This window comes from Labeo rohita, chromosome 19 (assembly GCF_022985175.1).
Source record: "Labeo rohita strain BAU-BD-2019 chromosome 19, IGBB_LRoh.1.0, whole genome shotgun sequence".
Taxonomy (NCBI): domain Eukaryota; kingdom Metazoa; phylum Chordata; class Actinopteri; order Cypriniformes; family Cyprinidae; genus Labeo; species Labeo rohita.
In genome coordinates this window covers 33,450,437-33,478,404 of record NC_066887.1, presented here as the reverse complement: position 1 = coordinate 33,478,404, position 27,968 = coordinate 33,450,437, and the positions used below count along the sequence as shown (strand labels likewise).

At 30.2% G+C, this 27,968-nt stretch overlaps 1 protein-coding gene across 3 annotated transcripts in view; it reads left to right on the top strand.

Annotated features, from left to right (window-relative positions):
- Positions 1-27,968, top strand: part of snx13 (sorting nexin 13) — a 41,285-nt gene that overhangs the window by 2,662 nt on the left and 10,655 nt on the right. For all 3 annotated transcript variants that reach the window (XM_051136742.1, XM_051136743.1, XM_051136741.1), the window contains exons 2-17: positions 7,740-7,852; positions 7,945-8,047; positions 9,215-9,304; positions 12,322-12,443; positions 12,649-12,770; positions 14,487-14,591; positions 18,026-18,114; positions 19,871-19,954; positions 20,040-20,178; positions 20,341-20,429; positions 22,405-22,504; positions 22,597-22,793; positions 22,874-22,978; positions 25,525-25,657; positions 25,752-25,789; positions 25,884-25,953. In XM_051136742.1, coding sequence (XP_050992699.1) covers positions 7,740-7,852; positions 7,945-8,047; positions 9,215-9,304; positions 12,322-12,443; positions 12,649-12,770; positions 14,487-14,591; positions 18,026-18,114; positions 19,871-19,954; positions 20,040-20,178; positions 20,341-20,429; positions 22,405-22,504; positions 22,597-22,793; positions 22,874-22,978; positions 25,525-25,657; positions 25,752-25,789; positions 25,884-25,953 — 1,699 coding nt within the window. The remainder of the gene's footprint in view (positions 1-7,739; positions 7,853-7,944; positions 8,048-9,214; positions 9,305-12,321; positions 12,444-12,648; positions 12,771-14,486; positions 14,592-18,025; positions 18,115-19,870; positions 19,955-20,039; positions 20,179-20,340; positions 20,430-22,404; positions 22,505-22,596; positions 22,794-22,873; positions 22,979-25,524; positions 25,658-25,751; positions 25,790-25,883; positions 25,954-27,968) is intronic.

Sequence of the window (27,968 nt, the reverse complement as noted above, 5' to 3'; positions counted from 1 at the left end):
GGTGATTTTCTTAATATTTCGATTTTTTTTTGCACCCTCAGATTCCAGATATTCAAATTGTTGTATCTCAGCCAAATATTGTCATATTCTAACAAACCAATACATCAATGGAAAGATTATTTATTCAGCTTTCAGTTTAAATTTCAAATCTCAGTTTCCAAAAATTGACCCTTATGACTCGCTTTGTGGTCCAGGGTCACATATTTTAATTATAAGTAATGCACCATACATTTTTTAATTTTCCAAGCATTTTGTACAGTAAAGATTTCAAATATATGTCAACATCTTTCTTAAATTAAAAAATAAGGTATTGAATATACATAAACTTTATAAGGGTCCAATTTGTTTTTCGCAATTTTTGAGTAATATATACGTTTTGGATAGCTTCGTTTTTACAAAATTAGTAAAGGCAATGCAAAACAAGCAGTTAGGTGAAATACTGTGATTAAACATTGCACAATTATAGTTTACTGGGTAAAATAAACTTCCCACAACTTTGTTGGGCAGAAGAATTTTTTATTTTTTTCTTTGCTGAAGAAGCCAGGATTCTTTCCATTCCAGTTAGATGATGAGGTTGGTCAAGATAAGCCTGGCTTTGTGAGACTGGTCTTGTATGTGAATGATATTACATGCTCAGTTTCTGAGCATGACATTTTAAAATGACAAACTTGTTTGGTTTCTAAGCAATGTTTAAACCTATGCAAATGTGGTGGTATAGTTGGTGATGACGGCAAGATAACTGGTTGCATGACATTTATTTTGTTTGTGGATGTGGCAAGTCCTTTTTTGGTTGTAAGTGACATTTAACTAATTCACCCAAAAATGAAAATTTGTTGTGAATGTACTTACTCGCAGATCATCCAAGATGTAGATGAGTTTGTTTCTTCATCAGATTTGAAGAAATGTGTCTTTTCATTACTTGCTCACCAATAGATCCTCTTTAGTGAATGGGTGCCGTCAGAATGAGAGACCAAACAGCTGATAAAAACATCACAATAATCCACAAGTAATTCACACCACTCCAGTCCATCAGTAAACATCTTCAGAAGTGAAAAGCTGCATGTTTGTAAGAAATCAAATCTAAAAAACACTTTCTGCTAAAATATGAGCCCATAATCCATAATATCACTTTCTCCAGTGGAAAAAGTTCATCCACCAAAAACATTTTTTGGTTTGTAAATTGTGGTTGATCTGTGCATATTTCTCTACTGATTTAGAAAAGACGACTTTTTCACTGGAGAAGAAAATATTATGAATAGATGACTCATGAACATAACTGGAAAAGTCATAGAAATCAAATAGTGAGACATGTGGGAACTTTATTATTTTGTGAATGGGTGTGTTACCTTTTGTTTTAGCTGTAAGCTGCTGGTCAGACTCATGCAAATAATGTAGTATAAGTAGTAATGATGACAGGCTGTTTATGTGATACTTGTCCTGTGTTAGGAATATTTCAGGTTAATAATTTAAAGGTAAAAAAATCTACAGGTTAAACACCTGTTTTGTTATGAAGACAAGCTTGCCAATTGATTGCATGCCAAAATGCATTTGTCAGAAGTTTCAGTGCTGTTTCTGTGGCTGTATTTTGTCACCTGACAGGTGGATGAGGTGAATCCTCTTTAGCCACATGACCCGCTGTAAGAGCATCCACGCGTGTCTCAGCTGTCGTATCAGGACTTGAACATACTCGCTCTGCTTTTGCATTTTAGGGCTGGACCTCGAAGTTAATGCATTACTGCAAATGTTTTACTAGCCTGCTGAACCAAAGCGTTTCAGGTCAGCCTGATGTGATTCATGTGACATTAGATTACAGCTCAATTCATTTATTTGCACTAAATAAGAACATATAGAACAGGGTCTTCTCATGTTGGTTTCTGTTGTTTCCTCAGCGCTCCGTGAGTAAATATTAAGAAGTATGCATGCTTGCACAGTGCTCTACTGGGTTGTGTGTCAACAGAGGAATGCAAAACTGTAAATGGGCAGCGCTTGACTAAGAGTCAGGCTCGTATTACCACACGAGTAGCTCAGTTCACCTGTGCGCTGAATCTGTCCCAGCGTGCTCGACATGCTCGCAGCGTGTGACCTGTTTATACCCGTCAGATTTGTCAGATATATGCTCATGTAAATCTCATCATCCGCTCATTATCAAAGCATTGGGAAGCTCCTGGTTATGGGGTGTTAATTAGCTGGTATTATTATCTAATACTGACAGGTGTTAGTTCACAGTTACACCATGTAAGCTGTGAAGTGAAAGAAGTGTTTTTAAAAAGATATTTACAAAGCCTTTAAGATAGATAGATAGATGTTTTTGTTTGTACATTTAATAAGAACTTTTGTACTTTTTGTAGACCAATGTGGAAGAGCACCAGTGTTATTTAAATATCAGTAATATACTATTATAGTTTTTATGACTCTTTTATGTCGTAATTTTATATTATTAATTTCATTTTTATGTTCTATTTTAATTTAATTGTGAAGTGTCAGTAATTGTGTTGTTTTTGTGTCATTTTTATTAGTTATTTTAAATACACAAAATAGTTTTTATTTTTTGTTATTTATTGTTATGGATTTTTTTAGTACTTTAGCTTTAACTAAATGAAAACCAACAATGGTGGCAAAAAATATGTATTTTTTTTCTTTCAGTTAAACATTTATTTTATTACATTTTGCTAAATTGTTCAAATGTTTAAATTTTGTTTTTACATTTTATATTTTACATTTATATTTTAATTATAAAGTGTCAGTAATTTAGTTGTTTTTGTGTCATTTTTATTAGTTATTTTAAATACACTATATAGTTTTTATTTTTATTTTAGTACTATTTTAGTACTTCAGCTTAAACTAAATGAACACTAGAAATGGTGGCGAAATTAAAATTTGTATATTTTAAGTTAAACTTTATTTTATTTTATTTTATTTTATTTATTTTTTAAGTCAGTAATTTAGTTGTTTTTGTGTCATTTTTATTAGTTATTTTATTTTTTTATTTTGTTAGTTATTTTTTTTTTTTATGGTTTTTATTTTTGTTTCAGTTTAGTTGTTAGTACTTCAACTTAAATGAAATGAAAATTAAAAATTGTGCCAAAATTTAAAATGGTATATTTTAATTCAGCTAAACATTATTTTATTTTATTGTTTTTATTTTATTTTATTTTATTTTATTTTATTTTATTTTAGAATTAGTGCTTTTTTTGTGTTTTTGTCCCCTTTTTATGTTTATAACTACCTAAAAAAAAAAAAAAAAAAAAAAAAGAAAAACAAGAAAAGAAATTCTCCCAAAAATATGAAATTGTATATCTTATTTCAATTAAGTGTTTATTCATTTCAAATAACAAAAATGTTTTGTTTTTTTCATTCGGGTTTGTTTTGTTATAGTTATGTATAATTAGATACCATTTTTTTTTCTTGTCATAAGTTTAAATGCTAAAAAAAGAATAGTGATGGCATGAGAAACTAATCCATGAGCAATAATAGTAGTTACATTTGTCCTAGCAAACACAACTTGTTTTCTCAGAGGTTATAAAGTGGTACATTTTTAAAACCATTATTTTATTTTACTTTAAGAAAAAGTGTCAGTAAGTATTGTAGCTATAACATGGTCTATAGAGAACTTGTACTCTTTTCTCTGTAAGTGCTGAAGGCTTATATCTGGATTATACACACAGCGTTTGATCTCAGGACAGCGGCACTCGAGCCTTGGGTATTTACACCGCTCTTAAAATAGACCTCAGTGACCAGCCTGAATTAATGGCGAAGCCTCATGAGTTTTGTGCAAGATCACACTTGGAAACCTTTGGGAACTTTTTGGCACAGTGATCATCTTATGAGCTCTTAGTGCAGATTCACCATCCAACTTTATCAGGTCAGACTGTGCAAAATAACCTTGTCTCAGCTGAGGATATTCAGGGCGACAGCGTGATGTTAATGAATTTTGTAGTTTAAGAAGGCGGTGCTTATTTGCAGCAGGTGATTGAATGACAGTCGGTGGATAATAATCTTAACCCGGTTAAAGTCTTCACTGACCCGTCCTGTGAGGACGCAGCAGGACAGAATGAGATCATCGCTGTTAAGAGACCTATTAACTCTACAGCTTTACACCTTTCTATTAACAAATGAATGATTAATTAATTTATCTATCAGATTGTAATCAATCCCCTCGCGTCTGAGTTCGAAAGCTCACAGTGTGTCTGTCTGTCTTCCAATACAGAGATTATGTGATGTGCTTGTATGTGAAAACACAGTAAAGGTAAAACGGCTGTTGGATTATTGTGTGTTTGACGACAAAGAGAGCAGCTTTAGTTTTTCTAGCCTGTAATCTGCTTTTATCTTCTTTAAAGGGTAGTTTGGTGGTGATAAGGACCGAAACATGTTTTTCAGAGCACACGGAAAACTTCCCGCAGTCAAGGACGATTTCCAAACATTTAGATTGTATGTGCATTTGTGCAAGACTCTTTATCTAAAAAAATGATGTACGAGCCAGTTACATTACCAGTAAAAAGTTTTTGAACAGTAACAATTTTAATGTTTTTTTTAAAGAATCTCTTCTGCTCACCAAGCCTGTATTTATGATCCCAGTAAACGAAAATACATAAAAATTTGAAATATTTTTACTATTTAAAATAACTGTTTTCTATTTAATATATTTTAAAAATGTAATTTATTCCTGTGATTTCAGTGCTGAATTTTTAGCATCATTACTCCAGTCACATGATCCTTCAGAAATCATTGTAATATTCTGATTTGCTGCTCAAAAACATTAAATATTATTATTATTATTATTATTATGTTGAGTATAATTTTTTCAAGTTTCTTTATTGAATAGAACATTCAGAAGAACAATATTTATCTTAAATAAAAATCTTTAAACATTATAAATGTCTTTATCATCACTTTTGATCAATTTAAAACATCCTTGGTAAATGAAAGTATTCATTTATATAATTTCTTTCCCCCCAAAATATCAATAATTAAAAAACTTCCGTAAAAGTCTTACTGTTTAAACTTTTGGCTGGTAGTGTATATTAACTACTGCATAAATAGTTAGACTTTTTAATGATTAAACAAGACGAAAGCTGATTCAAAACAGCTTTTTCTTTGCTTAATTTGAGTTGATGTAGTGCTTAACATGGTGGACAATAAAACAGATAATAAAACCCACAGACAATGAATCACAGAGACCCAGAAGGTCCAGGACTTATATGGTGAGACTTAAAAACTAAGTTTTTTTAAAGACGTTATAAAAAAAAAAAAAAAATTTAATAGCTGGTCGATTTTTACGTTATTTTTCACCTATATGTAGGGCCCTATGAAATCCATTTTATTTATATATAAATCCATTTTTGTTCCAAATTCCGTTTTTTTCCGTTTTAATTTTTCTCAACTTCTTTTTAATGGTAAATTAAATTTAAAAATTAAATTAAATCAAAGAGCATGTCTAATTAATTACAGTCATGAAACTTGAATACAATTTCACATCGATTTAATAAAGGTTTAACAAAAATGACATGTTTAGGGCCATAATGTTTTATTTTTTCTCACCATGTTTTATTGTTATCAAATTCTGTGTTTTAGCATGTCTAATTATTTGAATGCATAATTAATTTATTCAAATTTATTCTTAAAATAGCCTTATGGAAGTTTTTTTTTTTTTTTTTTTTTTACCCGCAGAAATTCTGTGTTGTGTATTTAAAATGTTCTGGTTATCAAATGAAGGCATAAAACATTAATTTTATTTATCTTTCAATTATTGATAATTGCTGAAAACAAACTTTTTTGGGGGGCAAACAAGGGGGAATTTACTATTAAAATTAAAACATGGAAGAAATGTTGTGTGATTATGCCTTAAAAAATAATGTTTGTTTTTATTTTAGTAGTAGTAGTAAAAGTATATTTCTGGCACAAATGTCTTCAAGTTAAACCAGACCTTCATTTTGACGGGTTGCTGTGTCTACCTTTACATTTCTGTGTGTATATGATATGACGCTATAGTTTTCCTAAAATGTAACGGTCAAATGCTGAAATCAGCGTGAGTGTCACGCGCTTCAGTGTGTGTAGTAAACAAAACCGCTCGTCTGCTGCATTCATTAAAACAGAGACACACAGAACATGCAGGATTCACAGTTAAAAAGTATTTACAGATATTAGTCCATATTGCGGGTTGATTTAAGTGTAATGGCCTACTTTTGATTAATTCTTTTAAACTTTAACAAATTCTGTGACTTTCCGCGTTATTCAGTAAATTCTGTTTTTAATGACTGTTTTTTAGGGCCCTGATTAACTTTTTCAAATACAGTTTAATAGCTGGTCAATTTCCTCAATTCACCTGCCACTGGAAGTTGTGACACATCATTTTTGATCCTGATGATGGTAAAACTGATTCAGCATTTGCTGTTATTTTTTCACCTATGTGTTCATCCAGAACACGCAGGCTCTAGCATCTGCTAGAATAGTTTGCCGACAGCTGCTTTGCAGTCCTGTGACGCTCCACTCGTGTCAAAGCCTGTTTGTTCGCCCCTCTAATAACACATGCATGCATTGTGTGGCATAAAACAATCTCTAGAAAGCCACAGCAGCGGGTTTGTTACACCGCTTGACCAGATCCACAGGATGTCAGCGTGAGTCACGAATGGCCTGCTGTGGGCCGAGGACTCAACAGGTTACAGAGGTCAGAGGGTCAGGACTAGGGTTTGCGGTCCTGAAATGAACCACAGGGTAAATCAATGCTTTCACGCGGTTTAAAAGTCTTGTGTAGCCAGACTTCTAACATCGCGGCTTATTCAGGCCAAAAACTGCCCGCTTTGACCAGAAGAGACTATCTGATTGACATGTGAAGAGACTAACTGTGATATTTAGTGGCGAGTTGAAATACAGTCGTAGTTCACAGCCTTTACTCTTTGCACTTTATTTTTCTCTTCTTTCTTTCTCTATTATGTTCGTCTCTCTGCTTCTCAGATGAATGTTTGATCATATTTTTGGCTGATGTTTATTTAACCCACTTCAGCCAAGCAGGACACACTCCAGGTCTGACCCTTCAGATCCAGAGCACACAGGGATGTGTGTGTGTGTGTGTGTGTGTGCTATCAGCTCAGGAGAAGGAAGGGAAGGGCACAGATTGGGTCACTGAGTTTCCTGTCCTGGCAAAAACAGGAAACCTGGCCATTAGACACAGTCACACTCGCTCCTCTCATCTGTGTCGTCTCTAGTTTATTTCCTCCCGTCAGTTCTTTGGAAACCCTTTACCTGTCTGCTGAAAGCCCCTGCATTATTCTTTCAGTTCTTCTGGGTCTCTGTTATGATGATGATGATCTGGGGCAAAATGCAGCTTGGCGGGATGGGTCATAATTTCACTACTGTAATTGCTTTGCAGGAACGAAAGTCTGGCCCTTACTGATTATATCAAAGATATAAAAGCTTAGGGACTTTTGCCTATATGAGCATTAAAGCAATAGCTGATGCTGCTGAATTGACCCTAACAACAAAGCAATGGCTTTGTCTTAGAGATAAAACACAATTTTAGTGCAAAATGGATTTTCATGGCTGGTAAATTTCTTCTCTTTACCCACTAAACATTTTAGACCGTGATGGTGTTTAGTTGCTGTAATGATGTCATGGATTTATTCTGTATGTTCTGATATATTATATTCATGCTGCTTTCATTCTGGTCAATTAACGCTCTTCAATATGTGCACTCCCAGTCGGCCAAAGATAAGAAATAATGTGATTAACTCTGTGTGTTTCAGGCCAGTCTGTCCATCTGGGGATGGGGGGGTCTGGGAGTCGTCCTCTTCCTCATCACGTTTGGACCCTTTGCCATCTTTTATCTGGCCTTCTACATCCTCTGTTTCATTGGCGGGTAAGTGGATGACAAATACGTCTTATTTCAGCTCTGTAACACCTGTTGATGCTCCAGTATGATGATGCTGTTTCTCTCTTCTCTCTTTCTAGGGGTTTTGTAGTGCTTCTTTTATTTGGAAAGATAAGCTCAGAGAAACATCTGGAAAGGTGTGAACACTCCTACCTGCCATCGACACAGACGTCCGTACTGAAGGTGTGAAAATTTGTTTTAGTTTGTTATATTTACAGCAACACATAAAAAAACATTTGTAATGCATTTAATCAATAACGTATAACATGTCGATTTTTTTCTTAAAACATTTTAATTAAATGTAATAATTAAGTTACAGAATTTAATAATAGTTTAATAAAAATGTTTTAATAAAATGCAATAATTAAATTAAATAATTTAATAGTAACCTAATAATTTAAATGATTTAATAATAATAATAATAATAATAATAATAAATTAACATTTTTTTAAATATTGGGCCCCTATGAAATATTTGATTTAATAATAATTTATTAACATTAAAAAATGTGTAATAAAAATATTTTAATAAAGTGTAATAATTAAATAAAACATTATAATGGTAATCTATTAATTTAAATAATAATAATAATAATAATTTTTTAACATTTTTAAAAATATTGGGCCATCATTAAAATGTTTTGTTTAATTTGATTTATTTATAGACTTTATGATTTAATAATAATTTCTTAACATAAAACAAATTTGTAATAAAAATATTTTAATAAAATGTAAAAATTAAATTAATTTAATAGTAATCTAATAATTTAAATAATGTACTATTATTATTATTATTATTATTATTATTAATAATAATATAATTATTATTATTAGTATCAATAATAATAATAATAATATTTATTTTTAATATTTATTTATTTTATTTCATTTAAGATTTGTTTATAGATTTTTGTTTTAATACTAATTTATTATCAAAAGTGGTGGTAATCAACTAAAGGCATAAGCTATTGCCAGTTGAATTAATCTTTTAAAATGTAATCAAATAAAATTGTAATAACTTCCTAACAATTTTTGGGATATTTTGGACCAAAATGCTGCTTTTTTATTTTTGATAATATTAAAACAAAAATGTGTGATATTCCTTAAAAAAATAAAGTTTTAATAATTTTATTGTGATTTTTTTTTTTTTTTTTTTTTTTTTTTTTTTTTTTAAGTAGATTCTACTGTACACAAGTAATATAAGTAATATATTTCTATCACAGTTTCTTCATGTTAAACTGAATATTTATCAATTTTTTTTAGAAAGTAAATTGCTCACTTTTATTTCGTGTCGACGTATATTGCACTTATATTCAACTTTTGAGTTTTAATTCTTCGTGTGTTTGTCAGGTTTTGGAGGAGATGAAATCAGAGTCCAAACCCATAAAGATCGACCGTCGTCTGACAGGATCCAGTATCATAGATGAGCCACTGCAGCAGGTACGTCAACAAAACCAAACGAACAGATGAGCGCGACAGCTAAAAGTGCGCGTTCATGCGTTTGAGGAACCTGTGGTTTCTCTACTGATGAGTTTGTCTCAGACTGTCGAGCTTTCACTTCACAAACTCGTTTGTTTCTGCCTGTGACACGTCAGATGCTGGATCAGCTTGTTTGAGAGTTTAGGCTGAACTGCTTGCTGTTTTCTTACAACAGATGAGCACATGACACTCGTTTTCAGTCAGTGGTCTCACATGCTTTACTGAATCGGCTTTAAGTTTGCTTACAATGCATATATTCTGCTAGGTTCATTTTTTTTTTTTAAATGTTACAAGGCCACTTTTATTGTTAGTCTGATAGGTTTCTTGCACCATAAAACCACCATATTGATGTTGCAAACCATTTTACACCCTCTCTTTGACATTTAGAAAACAGGTTGTTTTGCTATTGTATTTTGGACACGACATACCATTGTCACTCAAACTGTTGTTCAAGTTGTAGGATATTGAATAGCTGTTCATATGTCAACATGAGCGGTAGTGTGTTAATAGCTCCGTTCAAATATCTAGTGAACTGCCTGCATAGACGACTACCTATGCTAACTGTTATGTATCATCACGTACCACTAAATATACAAGAGGCTTGAGTCTAAATTAATGATTTGTCGATCTAAAAAGAATAAAAATGCACAATACACATCAAATATTAGATAAAATAATTTATTTTTATTAGTTGGAGCTGTTATTTTTAGCATTGAATAAAGTATATTTATAACAGTTTTTACGTTTTATTTTATTGTCTTAAAAAATTAAAATAATTTAAACAAATTAATTTATAAAATAATAATTTATTAAGTATTTACAATTTTAAAGTAATGTATGTTTTGATTAAATATAATATTTTAATAATTGAATTAATTAATTAAATTGTATTACTGTAATAATTCATAATTTATTTATTTGTTTTTTTAAATATTGTGGCCCAGTAAATTTTATTTATTTTTTTGTATTTTTCAGAATTTTGTATTTTTAGTTTTTCTCGATTTATGAGTTCATACAAATTTAGTACCAAAAGCAGTGCTAATCAAATAAGGCCTAAACCAGTAACAATTACATTTATGTTTATAAATTTAGTGAAATATTAATTAAACACATTTTTTTTTTCCTGAGTGCATTGTATGTACAGTATGCAGAAAAAGTTGAACATACTAATTTATCCTACTATTATAAACAATGATGCAGCTAAGGTTTGCTATATAATATATATCACTCGTATTGCTCTTTTGAATTTAACAAATTAATAATTCAGTAAGTTCCATTGTAATCTTTGCAATGCATTTTAGAATAGCATAATCTGCTAGAATGCATTTGATGCTGCCCAAGAACTTAACTATAGCAAGGTTTCTTAGAAGGCAGCATGATGTTGCCTGCTATTTTGAACTGCCTCCATATAGAGAGTGTTGCTTAAAAATGTTGTCTAGGTAGAAAACAGTCTAGGTTTTTAGAAAGAAACTGATGTGTTCGAAAATCGTTCCTGTTTTTTGTGGTTTAGTTTCAGTAACTAGTCTGGAAAGACTGGACAGACATGTACATGTAAGAAAAGAGCAATACGTGCCAATGCTGCATTAAAATCACATCTTATAGTATAAGACCTCTTTGTGAAGAAATTGTGTAACTCATCCTATGTAAGTCTGACATTTTGAGGAAATTGTGTTAAGTTAAAGACAGTCATGAGAGAGCGTCAGCAGCTCCACTCTGTTCTGCTGAGCTTCACAGCTGCTTAGGAATGTCTACCCAGAGTCCTTTGCGGTAGTAGTGATGGGTCATTGTGTCAGTACCAAAAAGAACTGAGAGCACATGATTGAGAATAATACATTTCCTTATGGGGGCCCTGTAAAATCCTGTTTATTTTTCCTAAATTCTGTTTTCCCATTTTAATTTTTCTAGATTCATTTTTTAATGGTTTAATTAATTAATTAAATTCTAATTCTTTGAGTTCATAAATTTTTAACAACCTCATAATTACAAAAAAAAAAAAAAAAAAAAAAAAAAAAACAGTAATAATTTTTACAGTAATAGAGCCATATGAAATCTTTCATTTTTCAGAAATTCTGTTTTTTTTATTTAACTTTTAAAACTTTAAAACTTTTAAATTTGACTTATTAAATTATATATATATATATATATGGGGCTCTCAAACGATTAATCGCATACAAAATAAAAGTTTGAGTTTGCCTAATATGTGTGTGTATATTGTGTGTAATTATTATTAATTATTATTTACAAGTATATATATATTTATTTTAATTTTTATATAATTTATATTTTATATAAATACAAATATTTTGTACATAAGTAACATATTTCTCTTAAATATATACATTAATTTGTGTGTATTTATATATACATAATAATTACACACAGTACACACACATTTGTGACCCTGGACCACAAAACCTTAAAGTCTTAAGTAGCGCGATTATATTTGTAGCAATAGCCAAAAATACATTATATGGGTCAAAATTATCTGTTATATTGTAGAAAGAACATCTCAGTGTAAAAAAAAAAAAAAAAAAAAAAAAAAAAAATAATAATAATAATATTAAAATTGAGTATTACATTTTTTATTTTTATTTTTATTACAAGTATTTATTACAGAATTTGGTAAAAAAAAAAAAAAAACTGGTAAAATACTGATTTAAAAAACCTGATAAATAAAAACTAAAACTGAAAAAAATAAAACACATTTCATTGGGCCTAAATGTATTTTTTGTTCATCTTTTAATAAACTGTTGTTAAATTGTAAAAGTTTTATGATTTAAATTAATTAGGCATGCTATTTGATTGCTAAAATTTTATTTAACCATTAAAATGAAGTCTAGAAAAATTAAAATGGAAAAAATGCGATTCAGAAAAATGTAAAAGGGAAAACTGAAATTAAAAAAAAAAAAATTGAACAATTTGCTACAAAAAAAAATAGGAAACACTCATCTTGATCATCTTCTTCTGTCGTTCATCAGGTTATCCAGTTTGCTTTGAGGGACTATATCCAGTATTGGTATTACACATTGAGTGACGATGAAACGTTCCTCTTGGAGATCCGACAGACGGTCCAGAACGCCCTCGTTGAGTTCTCCACCAGGTGAGACACATGTCCGACCCAGATCTGTTTTAAAATCACTGCTTTGTGAGTGACGCTGTGGTTTTTCCAGGGATGATGCAACACCTGACCACAAACCAAACACTGCATTCAGATGTTCTGACACATTTTCCCTGGTAAACATGGTGTTGAAATGGAGACCATTAAGCCCATGATTCATTAAGCGTTCGATCTTTCTGTTCCTCAGATCTAAAGAAGTTGACTGGCAGCCGTATTTCACCACCAGACTGGTGGATGATTTTGCAACTCACCTGCGTGTTTTCAGAAAAGCTCAGGAGAGGCTGAATGAAAGAGAAGATCCAAAACAACGTAAGAACCATTCAGTTCTTTCCTTTCAATTCACACATGCAAAACCAAAACAATCAGGTTGTCAATGGCAATACTGCAATACTGGTAACACTTCACAGTAACGTCCCATTAGTTAATGTTAGCTAATGCATTAATTAACTTTAACACTGAGTATACATGCATTTATGCATTACACATTTGTTACAGGATTTGCCCATCTTTATTTACATTAGTTAATAAATACAACTGTTCATTGTTAGTTTATGTTAGCTCATTGTTAGTTCATTAAATAATAATAACATACATATTTTTAACATACATACGAAGAACAGTTTTTGTTGAATGAAAACTATATAGATGTATTAAAAATAAAATGATTAATTAATAATTCTTTGTTGCCAAAGAAACATTTCTTATTTTCATTTAGTTCATTTTGGTGAATTAATATAACTAAAACTGCAATAAAAATGAATGAAAACTATATAGATAAATTAAAAATAAATTACTTAATAATGCTTTGTTGCCAAAGAAACATTTCTTATTTTATTTAGTTTATTATGGTGAATTAAAATAATTAAAACTAATACTACAATAAAAATGAATGAGAAATATATAGATATATTAAAATGAAAATAAATAAATAAATAAATAAATAAATAATGCTTTGTTGCCAAAGAACCATTTCTCCTTTTCTATTTAGTTTATTTTGGTGAATAAAAATAACTAAAACTGCAATAAAAATGAATGAAAACTATATAGATATATTAAAAAGAAATTAATTAATAATGCAATGTTGCCACAGAAAAAAAAAATCTTATTTTCATTTCTTTTATCTTGGTGAATTAAAAATAACTAAAACCTAAACTACATTAAAACATTTTCATTGTTTATTTTGGTGAATTAAAATAACTAAAACTAAAACTTAAATAAAAATATATATATATTACAGTTTTCATTCATTTTTATTGTAGTTAAAATGTTGTAGTTATATACACATGGAATGAAAAACTGAATTGAATTGAACTGAGTGAAAACTGTATGTATGTATATAAATAATTTTTTTTTTGGGCAAAGAAGCATTTCTCATTTTCATTGTTTATTTTGATGAATTAAAATAACTGAAATTAAAACTGCAATAAAAATGAATGTAAACTATATAGATGTATTAAAAATAAATAAATTATTATTATTATTATTTTCTTTTGCCATAGAAACATTTCTCATTTTATTTAGTTTATCTTGGTAATTTAAAAATAACCAAAACTGCAATGAAAATTGATGAAAACTATATAGAGATATTAAAAATAAATAACATAAAATTAACGAATTAACCATATTTTGTTGCGGCAATGTGTTGCTGTAATGAAGCAAAAATTTAAACTCATTTCCAAACTCGTAGACTCATGTCTTTCCAAACTCGTATAACTTGATTTTTTTTTTCTTTGAAATGCTTCTTTGAAATGAAGTCAATGTTTTGATGGTGCTGTTTTCAATTTTTACATTTTTGTGTTAACTAACCTTGTAAAGTAGAGTAGGATTATAAGTGAGTACAGTAACCTTGAGCATTTTATTGCATCACAGCTGATTAGGACATGGTGTAAAGATCTCAATATCAGGACTAAAACTGTTGTTGCCACTTCCTATTTACCGAGTAAATGGCATCTTTAATGGGAACTTGATTTTACTGACTCATAGTGTGAGCTTGTTGCATGACTTGCATGTGTGTTTTTGCGACAGGTGACGCTCCGGAAGAGATGCTGGATTGGTTTTTCGAGGCGGAGGTGGAAATGGAAAGGAAGATTTGTAGAGACGTCGTGTGCACGTCACGCAAAGATGAAGAAGGTAAGACAAACACAAAGGATTTGTGTCTATAGACAGCTCAGAGACTCCGGCCCAGTGATTCAAGGCGTGGTTTTGGTTTATGCCAACAATAGTCATGAATAAGTTATACATGCTTCTCTAGGGCAGATCTCACAAGCCAGAATTGATTAGCAAAAAAGCACAAGCACACACCCAGTCATTCATGCAGTGCAGTGATTTGAGCTCTGTCTGGCAATGGAAGAAAACAATAAAAGCATTTTTGGGTGGAGGTGTGTGTATAAATGCCTTGTGAATATAAAAGATGTCATGATCACATCTGCATTCCATCATCATCAGATGAATGATCACAAATCATTTACTCACCCACATGTCTTTCCAAAACCACCTTTTTTTGTGGAGCACAAAGGATGTTTTGATAAATGTTTGGGCTGCTGTTTTCCACACATTGAAGTGAATAGGAAAAGTAGGTGCTGAGTTTTAAAAAGCACATAAAATAATTAGTTTGACTTGTGCGCTTCATTCAGAGACATCTGAAGTCATACAATACAGTCCTTGCGGATCCTAAAAGCTGTCTTCAGAAATGTTATTTTTATAAAATTTAAGATTATAAAAAATATTAGATGGTATAAAAATTAGGGGTGGGAATCATCAGGCACTTCACAATCCGACCCGATTCCAAAATGATTCTTGATCTACATTTTTTCCCCAATTAATTCTTCTGCTGTGTAAATACGTCTTTACAGACATACATTTTAACCAAAATTGCAGTTTCTCTGTTTTTTTTTTTATAGTTGGAATCTCTGTATATTTCAGTGCTGCTATCTTAAAAGTATGGTTTCATGATTCAGTTCAATAACGATTTTCATTATCAACTCAATATCAGGATGCGTCACATTCTCGGTTTCTCTACATTTTCATATAAATTTTGTAATAAAATTTATATTGTTATAGCAGTTTTATTTTTTTTATTATGTAAGCAGGCTACTTTTTTTTTTTAAAACAATTACTTATTTAAAATAAATGTTCTTTTAAGGAGAAGTCCACTTCCAAAATGAAGATTCACATATAATGTGCTCACCCCCTTGTCATCCAAGATGTTCATGTCTTTCTTTCTTCAGTCGTAAAGAAATTGTTTATTGAGGAAAACATTTCAGCATTTTTCTCCATGTAATGGACTGATATGGTGCCCCGATTTTGAGCTTCCAAAATGCAGTTGTAGGAAGAAGAGTCTTATCTAGTGAAACAATCGGTTATTTTCATTGAAAAAATACCATTTAAATAATTTTTATTTTCAAACGCACATCTTGCCTCGCTCTCATTGAACTGTTAGGGTATGTCGAAAAACTCCAATCGTATTTTCTCCCTCAACTTCAAAAATCATTTCAAAATCATTCTACATTGCTGCAGAAGTACCGACCCAGTATTTGCGAAGTAAACATGCAAAGAAGATCAAACACCCTTAACAAAACAGGTAAAACAGCGATATATTCAGAATCGATTCGGAATCATTGAAGAGAGAATCGCAATGCAGCGGAGAATCGATTTTTTTTTTTTTTTTTTTTTTTTTTTTTTTTTTTTTTTCCAGCCCTAATAAAAATTGCATAATTTTTCTAGATTCTTTTTTTATTGGTTAATTAATTGATGTCTGATAATTCAAATAATAAACAAATATTTAACATTTCATATTTTTGCAATAGTAGGGCCATATGAAATGTTTCCTTTTTCAGAAATTCGTTGTTAATTTTTGTTACCCTGTTATTTTTTGGTTTTGGTGTTAAAGTCTTAAATGCTATAAAAATGTTAATTAAATTGATCAAAACTTTAAAAGGCAATATTTAATTAAATATGTGACATCTGCACATTTCAGTCAAAACACAGCATTCTACAGGTTTGTGATTAATATCGCTCATTTATGCCAAGAGATTTTTTTGAGACGTTTATTCAATATTAGCAGCATAAATGTACAATGCGCTTTCCAGAAATACCATCAGTTAACAGCACGTCTTTAAGACATGAATTTCACTTCAGGCTACAAAAGCAACTCAAACAATAATAACAAATAAATAAATAAACAAATTAAAGAATAAATAAACATTTAAAGAGGAAAATAAAAAAATTAAAAATAATAAATACATAATAACATCTATAGGTGTTAATATTGGTGACTAACTAGTCACAAAGTTAAACAGTCACAACCTCTGTAAAAGCACACAAAAAAAGATATTTCCCATATATATTTCCACAAATCTCTCCGGTAACATAATAAAGACATGTCATTTAAAAAAAAAAAAAAACAATAGAACCCAAAAGAACCAAGACCAAGAGGAGGAATCTGACCACCCAAAAACCCCTAAGGCAAGTGATCTATAAAAGGAGACTGTACATTCTGAAAGCTATTTATATTACCCCTAAGCACAGCTGCCAAACTCTCGTGGGGCAAAACTGCAAAAATCTCTCTGTACCATTGTGTGACAGAGGGGCGAGTGTCTCATAAGGATGCACTTCCTTGCTGCAAGTAGCAATTTATCTAACAATCTATAACCTTTTGCGTTAAGTGCCAGTGACATTGCCTGTCTTTTAGACAGGAGCCCCGAGAGAAAAAGACCAGGATCCATTTGCAATTTTATCTTAAGAATGGTGCTAATTTAATAAGCAATAAAGTTCCAGAATCTTGAAATGAGCTTGCACCTCCAAAAACAATGAAAGTATGTCCCCAACTCTGTATGGAACTTAACAGAGAGAGCCGGTATAGAAGGATCAATTTTATTCATTAAAACTGGTGTTATATTCAACCTGTGTAAAATCTTATATTGAGTCTCTCTAAGCCAGATGCAAGTCAAAGTGGATCTAACACTTTTCATAGCCTCCTGCCAGTCATCGATGCCAAGAGACTGTTAATGATCCATTATTGATAGATTATGACAGTGTTTACTTCATGGTGTTTATATGGCAATATGTTGTAGATGGATGTGAACTTTTTTGAATGAGCAGCTGGAAGCAGCATCTTGTGCATTTCAGGCTTGTGTATAATTAAAAGTGCCACATTATGCATAATTGTTTTTTTCTGCTTATTACTGGTGTATAATAAACTGCATCTGGCATTTAATTCAGTGTAAACTCTTGTAGTCTTTCTCTGCCTCGTCACAAAAAGGAAAGACAAACCGTTAAAGGATTTAGATTTGAGATTTTCTGTAGTAATGTTGTTTGACCTCATTTGTATGCATTGATATGTTAGTACGTATATCAGTTTTAAAACATTATTAAAGAAGTCCACTTCCAAAACAAAGATTCACATATAATGTAGTCACCCCCTTGTCATCCAAGATGTTCATGTCTTTCTTTCTTCAGTCGTAAAGAAATTATGTTTTTGGAGGAAAACATTTCTGCATTTTTCTCCATATAGCGCCTTTAAGTCTTTGTGCTGTATTTTTACATGTGGTGTGTTTTTGGTTCAGGTTACCTGCGTGATCTCTGTGAAGTGCTGCTGTACCTGTTACTACCTCCTGGAGATTTCCACAACAAGAATATGAGATACTTCCTCAGGGTGAGACACACACACATGCTAAATTAGTCCCAAATTCATTCAAAAAACATCCTGTCTATCAACTAATGCCATTACCAGATAAAAAGAGATGAAAACTATAAAGCACTGTTTATGTTGAGAAAACCATTACAACAAAAAAAAAAAAAATTCTTTTTTTTATGCAAACAGTTTTTTTTTTTTTTTTTAAGACTTGTAAACTTCTTTTCTGCTTTAGTTGTAATGAGTGAATAATTTTTATTAGAAATAGTTTTCATTATTTGAAATAAAGCTAAAATAAAATATAAGATGAAAAACTTAAACCTCAAAACTGAAATTGTAAAGAAATCAGAAAATATAAAATAAATTATTCAAAATTTTAATAATAAAAAACTATAACAGCGTCTCTCTGTTAAAATAACATTGCTCTTAAAACATTTTCACTCTGCAGTATTTTAATGCATTTACAATTATATATTATATAGTTATTCTAAATGCATTACACTGCAGTAATTTAATGCATTTATAGCAAAAATAAAATACAAAATTAGAGATCAAAATTAGAAATGTTGCCTTAGCAACTAATTGAAATAAAAGAAGTGTACTAAAACTGCTAAAAGTAAAATAAAGCTTAATAGAAATATGGGAAACATAGCAATGTTGTCTTGGCAACAAAATGAAATCAAATAAGTTTAGTACTAAAATTACTAAAACTGAAAGTAATAAAAAAACGAAACTATATAGATATAAAAAATGGAATGTTTCCTTGGCAAGTGAATGAAATCAAATAGGTATTAAAATGACTTATAGTAAAATAAGAAAATAAAGCTAAATAGATATTTAAAAAAATAGAAATATTTCCTTGGCAACTAAATTAAATCAAATAAGTTTAAGTGCTAAAATTACTAAAACTGAAAGTAAAATAAAAGATAAACCTAAATAGAAATAAAAAAACTAAAAGGTTGCATTGGCAGCTAAATGAAATCAAATAAGTTTAAGTACTAAAATGACTAAAGCTAAAAGTAAAATTAAAAATAAAGCTAAATAGAAAGAAAAGAAACAGAAATGTTGCCTCGGCAACTAATGGAATCAAATAAGTACTAACATTACTAAAAGTAAAATAAAAAATAAAGTTAAATAGAAATAGAAATAAAATTAGAAATGTTGTTTTGGCAACTAAATAAAAATCAAATAAGTTTAAGTTCTAAAATGACCAAAACTAAAAGTAAAATAAAACGTAAAGCTAAATTGAAATAAAAAATGGAAATGTTGCCTTGTCAACTGAATGAAATGAAATAAGTCTAAGTATTAAAATTACTATGACAAAAGCTGATTAGATGTATTAAAAAAAAAAAATGATAGAAGCATATAACAAAATTACTAAATCTTAAACTTAATAAAATAATATTAATAAAAATAAAATAATTACAAAAATAAATAATAAAAATGTAAATGAACTGAACTGGAAAAATGTAAATTCAAATGAATTTTCCTGTAAAATAATAATTGTCTAAATGATTCTGTGTGCAAACTGACAGTATACAACAAAAGTTTTTGATAGAACATCCAGAGCATTCCTTTAAGACAGTAGATCTAGGATTTACGGGAAGCAGACAATTGGATTCTGTTCTGAGATCAGGATTAATGAACTCATGAAGTGCTATATGTGGTCCTGACAGGTCTTGATGTTCAGACTACAAAACTAAAGCTTCAGTCTCAGTGTCTCGCACATAAACACACTTGATGTTGATTAAGTGATTGATTCTTTGATGTTCTGCAGGAAGTTTTGGCCAGAGGAGTTCTGCTGCCCTTAATTAACCAGCTGAGTGACCCTGATTACATCAATCAGTTCATCATCTGGATGGTGAGACCTGCTCCGTTCTAATGGTTCAGCAGCGTGCTGTGAATTTACTTTCTTTCCCTTTAAGAAGTTTTGTGTGTGTGTTCAGATTCGTGACTCAAGCTGCAACTACGAGGCCTTCATGAACATCTTAAAGTTGACAGACAAAGCGGCCGAGCTGGAGGCCGTCAAAGACAAAGTCATAGAGGAGCTTCAGTATCTCCGATCTCTGGACACGGGCGGAGACGGTACACGCGCTCGCTCATGCTCACTCACATATGCTAATGTGTCGTTTTTTTCATTCAGTTGGAAAATAAACTGTGAATTCTGCGGTTTGTTTTGGAAAATATGAGAGCAAGCTCAGAGCCTAACAAACACTGTTTACTCATTTTCTCTCTCCATACTCACAGATATCAACTACATAAAGAATCAAATCAATAGTTTGCTTTTTGTGAAGAAAGTCTGTGAAACACGCATACAACGGCTACAATCAGGGAAGGTAAACAAATCTCTCATAAATCATTCACATTTGAATTATTTGAATTCATGACTATTCATCAAAAGCATTCATATTTGCTAGGAATGTATTTTTTTTATATCATTTGTAATTAATAAGAAACCTGTCTTTAACAACAGTGTAAGTGAAACATTAAATAATTCCTCTTAGTTGAGGTTGTTATAGTTAAATGAAACTAGAATTAAAACCATTAAAACCTTTTCATTTCTTGAAATAAAACTGAACTGAAATTAAATTAAAAAAAAAACTTTTTAGTTGAGCTAGTTGCTGAGGCAAAGTTTCTCATTTTAATTTCATTACATTTAATGTACTAAAACAATTAAAACTGAAAAAAAAAGAATAAAAACTACATGTATTTATTTTTAAATAACTAATAAAATGGCCTAAAATGCACAACAAAATTACTAACACTTTAAAATGAAAAGGTAAAATTTAAGACTGTAATAATGTCTGATTGATAACAATAGCATCTGAAATGTATAACAAATTTATAATTAAGTTTTAATGATGTAATTATAATTCATATAATTAAAATATTATATTAATTATGTTAAAGTAATATTAATTTTCAGGTAATTATTGCAAAAATATACAGACAATTATGAAATGATTAATTTCTCTTATTAATAATAATGTTTTTTGGAAAACAGTATTTATTATAAACAATTATTTCTGTATTTTTCAGTTATTTTTGTTTTTTCAGTATTTCTGTTTTTTTACTAAAACTTTATTATTAATAATAGAATTAATTACTGTTATTAATAGTAATGTTTTTTGAAAAAAAAAAAAGAAAACTGTGTTCCAAAAACATCATAAAATAAATAATAAAATAAACTATTAGAATTTTATTTCAAATTGAACTCTTCATGGACTAATTTCATTTATTAAAAGCAATTAATCATGCTTTCCAAAAACATTACTTTTAATAAAATATTTATTATAAAGTTATTTCTGTATTTTTCCAGTTATTTTTATATTTTTTGTACTTCTGTTTTGTAATGAAACATTATTATTATAGAATAATTAATAATAGAGTTAAGTACTGTTATTAATAATAATGTTTTTTTCCGAAAACATCATTAAATACATAATAAAATTGACTATTAGAAATTTAGTTTGAATTTGAGCTCTTTACAGACTAAAATTATTTTTTAGCAGCAATTAATAATGTTTTCCTAAAACATTATTATTAAAAACAGTATTCATTATAAACAGCTATTTCTGTATTTTCCAGTTATTTTTGTATTTTGTGTATTTCTGTTTTTTACTGAAACATTGCTGTTAATAATAATAATAATAATAATAATAATAATGTTTTTTTTTTGGAAAATACAGAAATAACTGTCTTCCAAAAACATCATAAAATACGTTAGAAAATTGACTATTATAATTTTCTTTTAAATGGAACTCTTTATAGACTCATTTATTTTATTAATAGCAGTTAATCATGCTTTCCAAAAACATTATTATTAATAACAGTATTTATTATAAACAGTTTTGTATTTTCTTTATTTCTGGATTTTACAGAAACATTATTATTAATAAAATTATTTACTGTTATTAATAATAATTTTTTGGGAAAATAAACAGAAATAACCGTTTTCCCAAAAACATCATAAATAATAAAATAAACTTAAAAACATAATAAAATTGACTATTATCATTTTATTTTGAATTTGAACTCTTTATAGACTAATTTTATTTATTAGCAGCAGTTAATTATGATTTCCTAAAACATTATTAATAATAAATAATTAATATTTAATTTATATTTATAATTTAATTTATATTAATAACAATATTTTTGTAAAATACAAGATTTTTATAAAATATTATTTAAAGTTAGTTTTTATAAACAAATTTCAATTGTTAACAGCAATTATTCAGTTGTTTAACAGTTAACATTTCACTTACCAAAATAACTTTTTAACACATTGTGGTTGTTTCTTCCGAACAGGAAGTTGACGCTTTGAAACTTGCAGCTAATTTTGGGAAGTTGTGTGTGATTCCGTTGGAACATATATTAGTGCACAATATCGCGCTGCAGTTCTTCATGGGTGAGTTGAAACGGATGCAAACAAACTGTCCTGTTGTTAGAGATACATCATCAGCTTTTTCCTCAATACAATTCATCAATCTCTGTCTCTAGATTACATGCAGCACATGGGCGGTCAAGCGATCCTGTTCTTCTGGCTGACGGTGGAGGGCTATCGGGTCACGGCCCAGCAGCAGCTGGAGGTCTTACAGGGCGGCCACAGAGACGGAAAGAGGCCGAGCAGCCAGACCACCAAAGGCCTGCTGAGAGCGGCCGCGCTGGGCGTCTACGACCAGTACCTGTCCGAGAAGGTAAGACGACTGAGATTTACCAGTAAAAACTGAGTAAAAGGGTCAATGAAGTGTTGTTTGACAGGTTTATTTCCACTCAGGCCTCTCCTAGAGTGCAGGTGGACGAAGCGTCTGTAACCAAACTGGCTCAGAAACTTAACAAAGAGGATCCCACACCAGAGATATTCGATGAAATCCAGAGAAAGGTAATGACTGATGTTTTTGAGCGTGTATATGTGATTTGTATATTCTGACCTGCACAATAACCACGGCCTGAAAAATTAACACTCACCGGTGCACTCATGATAACAGTGTTTTCAGAATTAAACTCCATCACTGCAAATGCTGCGATTTTGAGTCACATTTGAAAATGCAACTTGCACCGAACGTCTTCCCAAGTTCGTTATGATAAGCTTTTATATGTTAGCTTTTATCTGTTGTCAACAAAAGTGAAGCAGTTCGAAAGAGAAGTTTCTCTGCCAAAATAAAATCCAACTTAAATGTTTGTGGAAGATTTGCCAGGTTGGGGAGATTAAGTAAAACACTGGGTAGAAAATGCATCGGTTCAAGTTAAAAGCTCTGATTGGGGGATTTAAACTTTTGAAATCTGGCAACCAGATGCATGAAAGCTTGTGGAGGTGTCTTACCAATGTGTGATAATGCAAATGTCAAATGAAGAGAAAAAAATGTTTTTAGGATAAAAAACCAGTGGGCAAATATTAAGCCTAATTAATGGAGAGAATCATAAATCATGATCACAATTACAAACAAAAGCTCTATAATAAAACTAGTACAAGCTTATAATTAAAATTATTTGTCAGACAACTGATTAAGTGATGTTAATAATTTAAATTAGTTTATAAAAAGTACAATTTTAAATATACTTAAATGTTAAAAGTCAATTTTATAATGTATTTTATAATATTTTTGGAAAACAGTTATTTCTGTATTTTCCATAAACATTCCATATAATTAAAAATTTTGAAGGGGTGCTATTATGCTTTTTGTTTACTTTTTTAACTTTAGTCAGTGTGTGGTGTGTATCTTTGGGCATAAAAAAGATGTACAAAGTTACAAATCTCAAAGTCCACTCAAAGGGAGATATTTCGTTTTTAAAAAATCAGTTTGGACTTGCTTTGGACTTTGTTTGTTTTCCGCATGCAATGATGTCTCAACGTGGCCCATTAGAATATCATTAAAATAAATCCTGCCCACGGAAATTTGAATTGTTTTGGGAGGGGATGGGGGGGTAAAGGGACGAGCCTAACTTTAGCAATGCAGTGCAGAGAACCACTTCAACAAGCCGCAGCTTGGCGGGTATCAACACAAGCATTGACTAGAGTGGCTGCTTCAGAGCCGTAATGCGCCGCAGACGTGTGTAGTGTGTGGTAAGAGATTTATTCATCATACAGTGTAGATAGCTTCACTTATAACGCAAGTGTTTTTTAAAATGAATAAACTTGCACTAGAATAGGCTAGGCTAATCAGTGATGATGTTTTTTTGTTTTTGATAATGTTAGGCTGCTTTTAGCCTTATGCTGGAGTTGGTTTCGGGCAATAAAACCAAGTATGTAAATAATTAAATACATTAGCACAATAATATCATGCATTTACGATCTCACAGGTGGACAATAGGACCCTTCTTTCAGACGAATGCAATCGGAGTTGTATTAAAACTTATCCTGGCACTCCCAAGCTTTAGAATGGCATAGACGGGTATTTCTCCTCATCAGTCCAAAACAAGTCCAATAATTATAAATTATTATCCATAATAAAAAGTGCCTCACACGGCTCTGGGGCATTAATAAAGACCTCCTGTAGCGAATCAATGCATTTTTGTAAGAAAAATATCCATATTTGAAACGTAAGAATCACTTTTATCTAACTTGCGCTAACAGTTGTGCACAGAACTTGCTTCTTTGACAAGGGGCGTGACAGTACTGAAACACTGTCTAAGCTGTTCGCCAGTCGCAACACAGTGGGACAGCTAACCAATCACAACACATTTCGTTTTTCGGTTAACCTGGAACTAATCGAGCCATTTGTACCAGGCTGGGAGAAATGTATTGTAATATTGTAAATTATGTTAAAAATAGTGTTTTTTTGAACCACCAAGCATGAAAGCATGTTCTAGTACACCCCCCCAAAACAGAATCAAGACTTTGTAAAAGAGCATAATAGGACCCCTTTTAAGATAAGATTAAATTTGGGGGAGAATTATTTAAATTGTCAAGAATTTATACATGATGGCATTTTGTTGTGCTGCCTTTAAGTTATGTAGATTTTTACATTTTTTATTGTAGTGAAATAAAATTAATATTTTTGTACTATAGTAAAAAAGTAATTAACAGTTGCTGTACAGCAGGGGCCGAACCCTGATCAAACAAGCCTGTCTGTATTTATCAAGTGCTTCCTTCAGATCCTAATTAGCTGGTTCAGGTGTGTTTGATCAGGGTTGGAGCTGAACTCTGCAGGAAGGTTGATCTCCAGGAACAGGGTTGAGCACCCCTGCTGTACAGCATACTGCACTGATGAATATATTTTTGACAGTCTGTATATATTATTATTATGAGATTTCATTATTAAATATAATTTTTATTTATTTAACCCATTGCAGTGCTATGTTTTTATTTTTTTTCGTATTACATGTTATGAGAATTTGAAGTTGAGATTTTTGAACGATTTATCATGTGGCCTTTTTGACGAGTCAAACCAATAAAAAGCCACTAGATGATCTCTCTGTGTTCCTCAGGTGTACGATATGATGTTGCGGGATGAGAGGTTTTACCCATCGTTTAAGCAGCACCCGCTGTATGTGCGGATGCTGGCCGAGCTGGACATGCTGAAAGAGCCCAGTTTCAGGGGTTCAGACGATGGGGATGGAGGTGAGAAATATACGCAATGCCAGATTTGTCATTAGTGAGTCTGTTTACACATCATCTCAGAAAGTGCATTAATATTCATTCTCTGTTTCTCCAGAGTCATTTAACGGATCTCCAACAGGAAGCATTAATTTAGTATGTCAAGTAAAGCCGTTCATATGTATATTTACATACATCAGCTGTGCTGAATGTGTTACAGTAGGTTGTTTCTAATGATTGTGTTTTGTAGTCATTAGATGATCTCAGCAGTGGGAGCGTGGATGAGTCTGTTCAGCTTCATGCCTTTATCTCTGATACGGGTGAGAGTTTTACCTGCTGTTAACCATTTAAATAGATAAATACTGTGCAGTTTCAAAGTTCAGCACTGTGTCCTAACAGATATTCTAACCAGTGATTTCAGTCCTTGGTGAAAATGATCATCAGTATGTCTTGTTGCTTATCAAAAACTCTTTATTCCATTGGACCTGTTTACAACATGGTGTAATTATCTGCAGAGATGCTGCTGGGTCATATTTCACCCTTATACCAAAAGAAAACAACGATACATTTTGGTATGCTTAAAGAAAATTAAGCCAGTTTTAGGCTCCCAGTTCTCATTATTGCAGTATCTCATTATAAAATCATATAATAATATTAGTCTAATAAAATAATAAACATTTGATAAATTATTTTAAATTAAATTAAATAAAAAATAAATAAATTATATATAATAAAAAAATATAATAATATTATTCTAATAATATAATAAACGTTTTATAAATGATATATATTTTTTAATTATATAATAGAATTTAAATACATTTTATATACATAAAGTAAAAAAAATTAAAAGTATTTTTCATTAATTAAATTAATTGAGAAAGATTGGAAATAATGTCACAAACATCTTAAAACAATAGTTCACCCAAAAATAAAAAATAATTTACATACCTTTATGTTGTTTAAAACCTGTATGAGTTTCTTTTTTCTGCTGAATAAAAAATAAGATGTTTCGAAGAATGTGTGTAAGCAAACAGTTGCTGGTCCTCATTGACTTCTATGGTATGGAAAAAAACACTATGGAAGTCAATGGCTACCGTCAAATTTTCAGTTGGGTAAACTATAAATTTAATGAGCTTAATTTTTTTGCAAAATATAATGCAAAATACAATTTATTTTTCATTTTTGATTTTAACGTGACATATGACCTAAAATTATGTAAAACATGTTTATATATCATGGCAGTATTTGTTGTACTTTTTTTAATTTATGCTGATTTTGTTTAGGATTAAAAAGGGGAAAAATATAAATATAAAATGCTATAAAATAAGTAAAATAATATAATAATATTCTAATAATATAATACACATTTTATAAATTGTATATATTTTTTATTATATAATGAAATGTAAATAAATATTTTAGAATAATAATAATTATATATAAGTAAAAATTGTAATTTATTTTTTAATTAATTAAAATTAATTAACAGTTGCTGGTCCCCATTTATTTCTATAGTATGGAAAAAAACACTATAGAAGTCAGTGGCTACAGACAACTGTTTGGTTGGAATTTGGTGAACTATTAATTTAATAAGCTTAATTGTTTGCTAAATATAATGCAAAATATAATTCATTTTTCATGTTTGATTTTAAGGTGACATGACCTAAAATTATATAAAACGTGTTTATATATCATGGTAGTATTTGTTGTACTTTCTTTAATTTATGCTGATTTTGTTTAGGATTAAAAAGGGGAAAAATATAAATATAAAATGCTATAAAATAAGTAAAATAATCTAATAGTATTATTCTAATAATATAATAAACATTTTATAAATTATATATACATACATTTTATATATATATATATATATATATATATATATATATGATTAAATGTAAATAAATATTTTATATCAATAATAATTATATTATATAGTTATAATTATATAGTAAAAATTAATTAAATTAAATTATATTATATTATAATTAATTAAATTAATTAAAATTAATTAACAGTTGCTGGTCCCCATTTACTTCTATAGTATGGAAAAAAAACACTATAGAAGTCAATGGCTACTGACAACTGTTTGGTTGGATTTTTGTGAACTATTAATTTAATGAGCTTATATTTTTGCAAAACATAATGCAAATTATAATTCATTTTTCATTTTTGATTTTGAGGTGAAATATGACCTCACCCTATTTTCACCCACAGATGTTCTTTGAGTTGGTCTCTAAAAAGTGACTCATTTCTATTTAGTTAGATTCTTTTAAATGTTGAGCTGTTTAACTGAATGTTGGTAATGACTCGTGTAAATGGTAATAGTCTG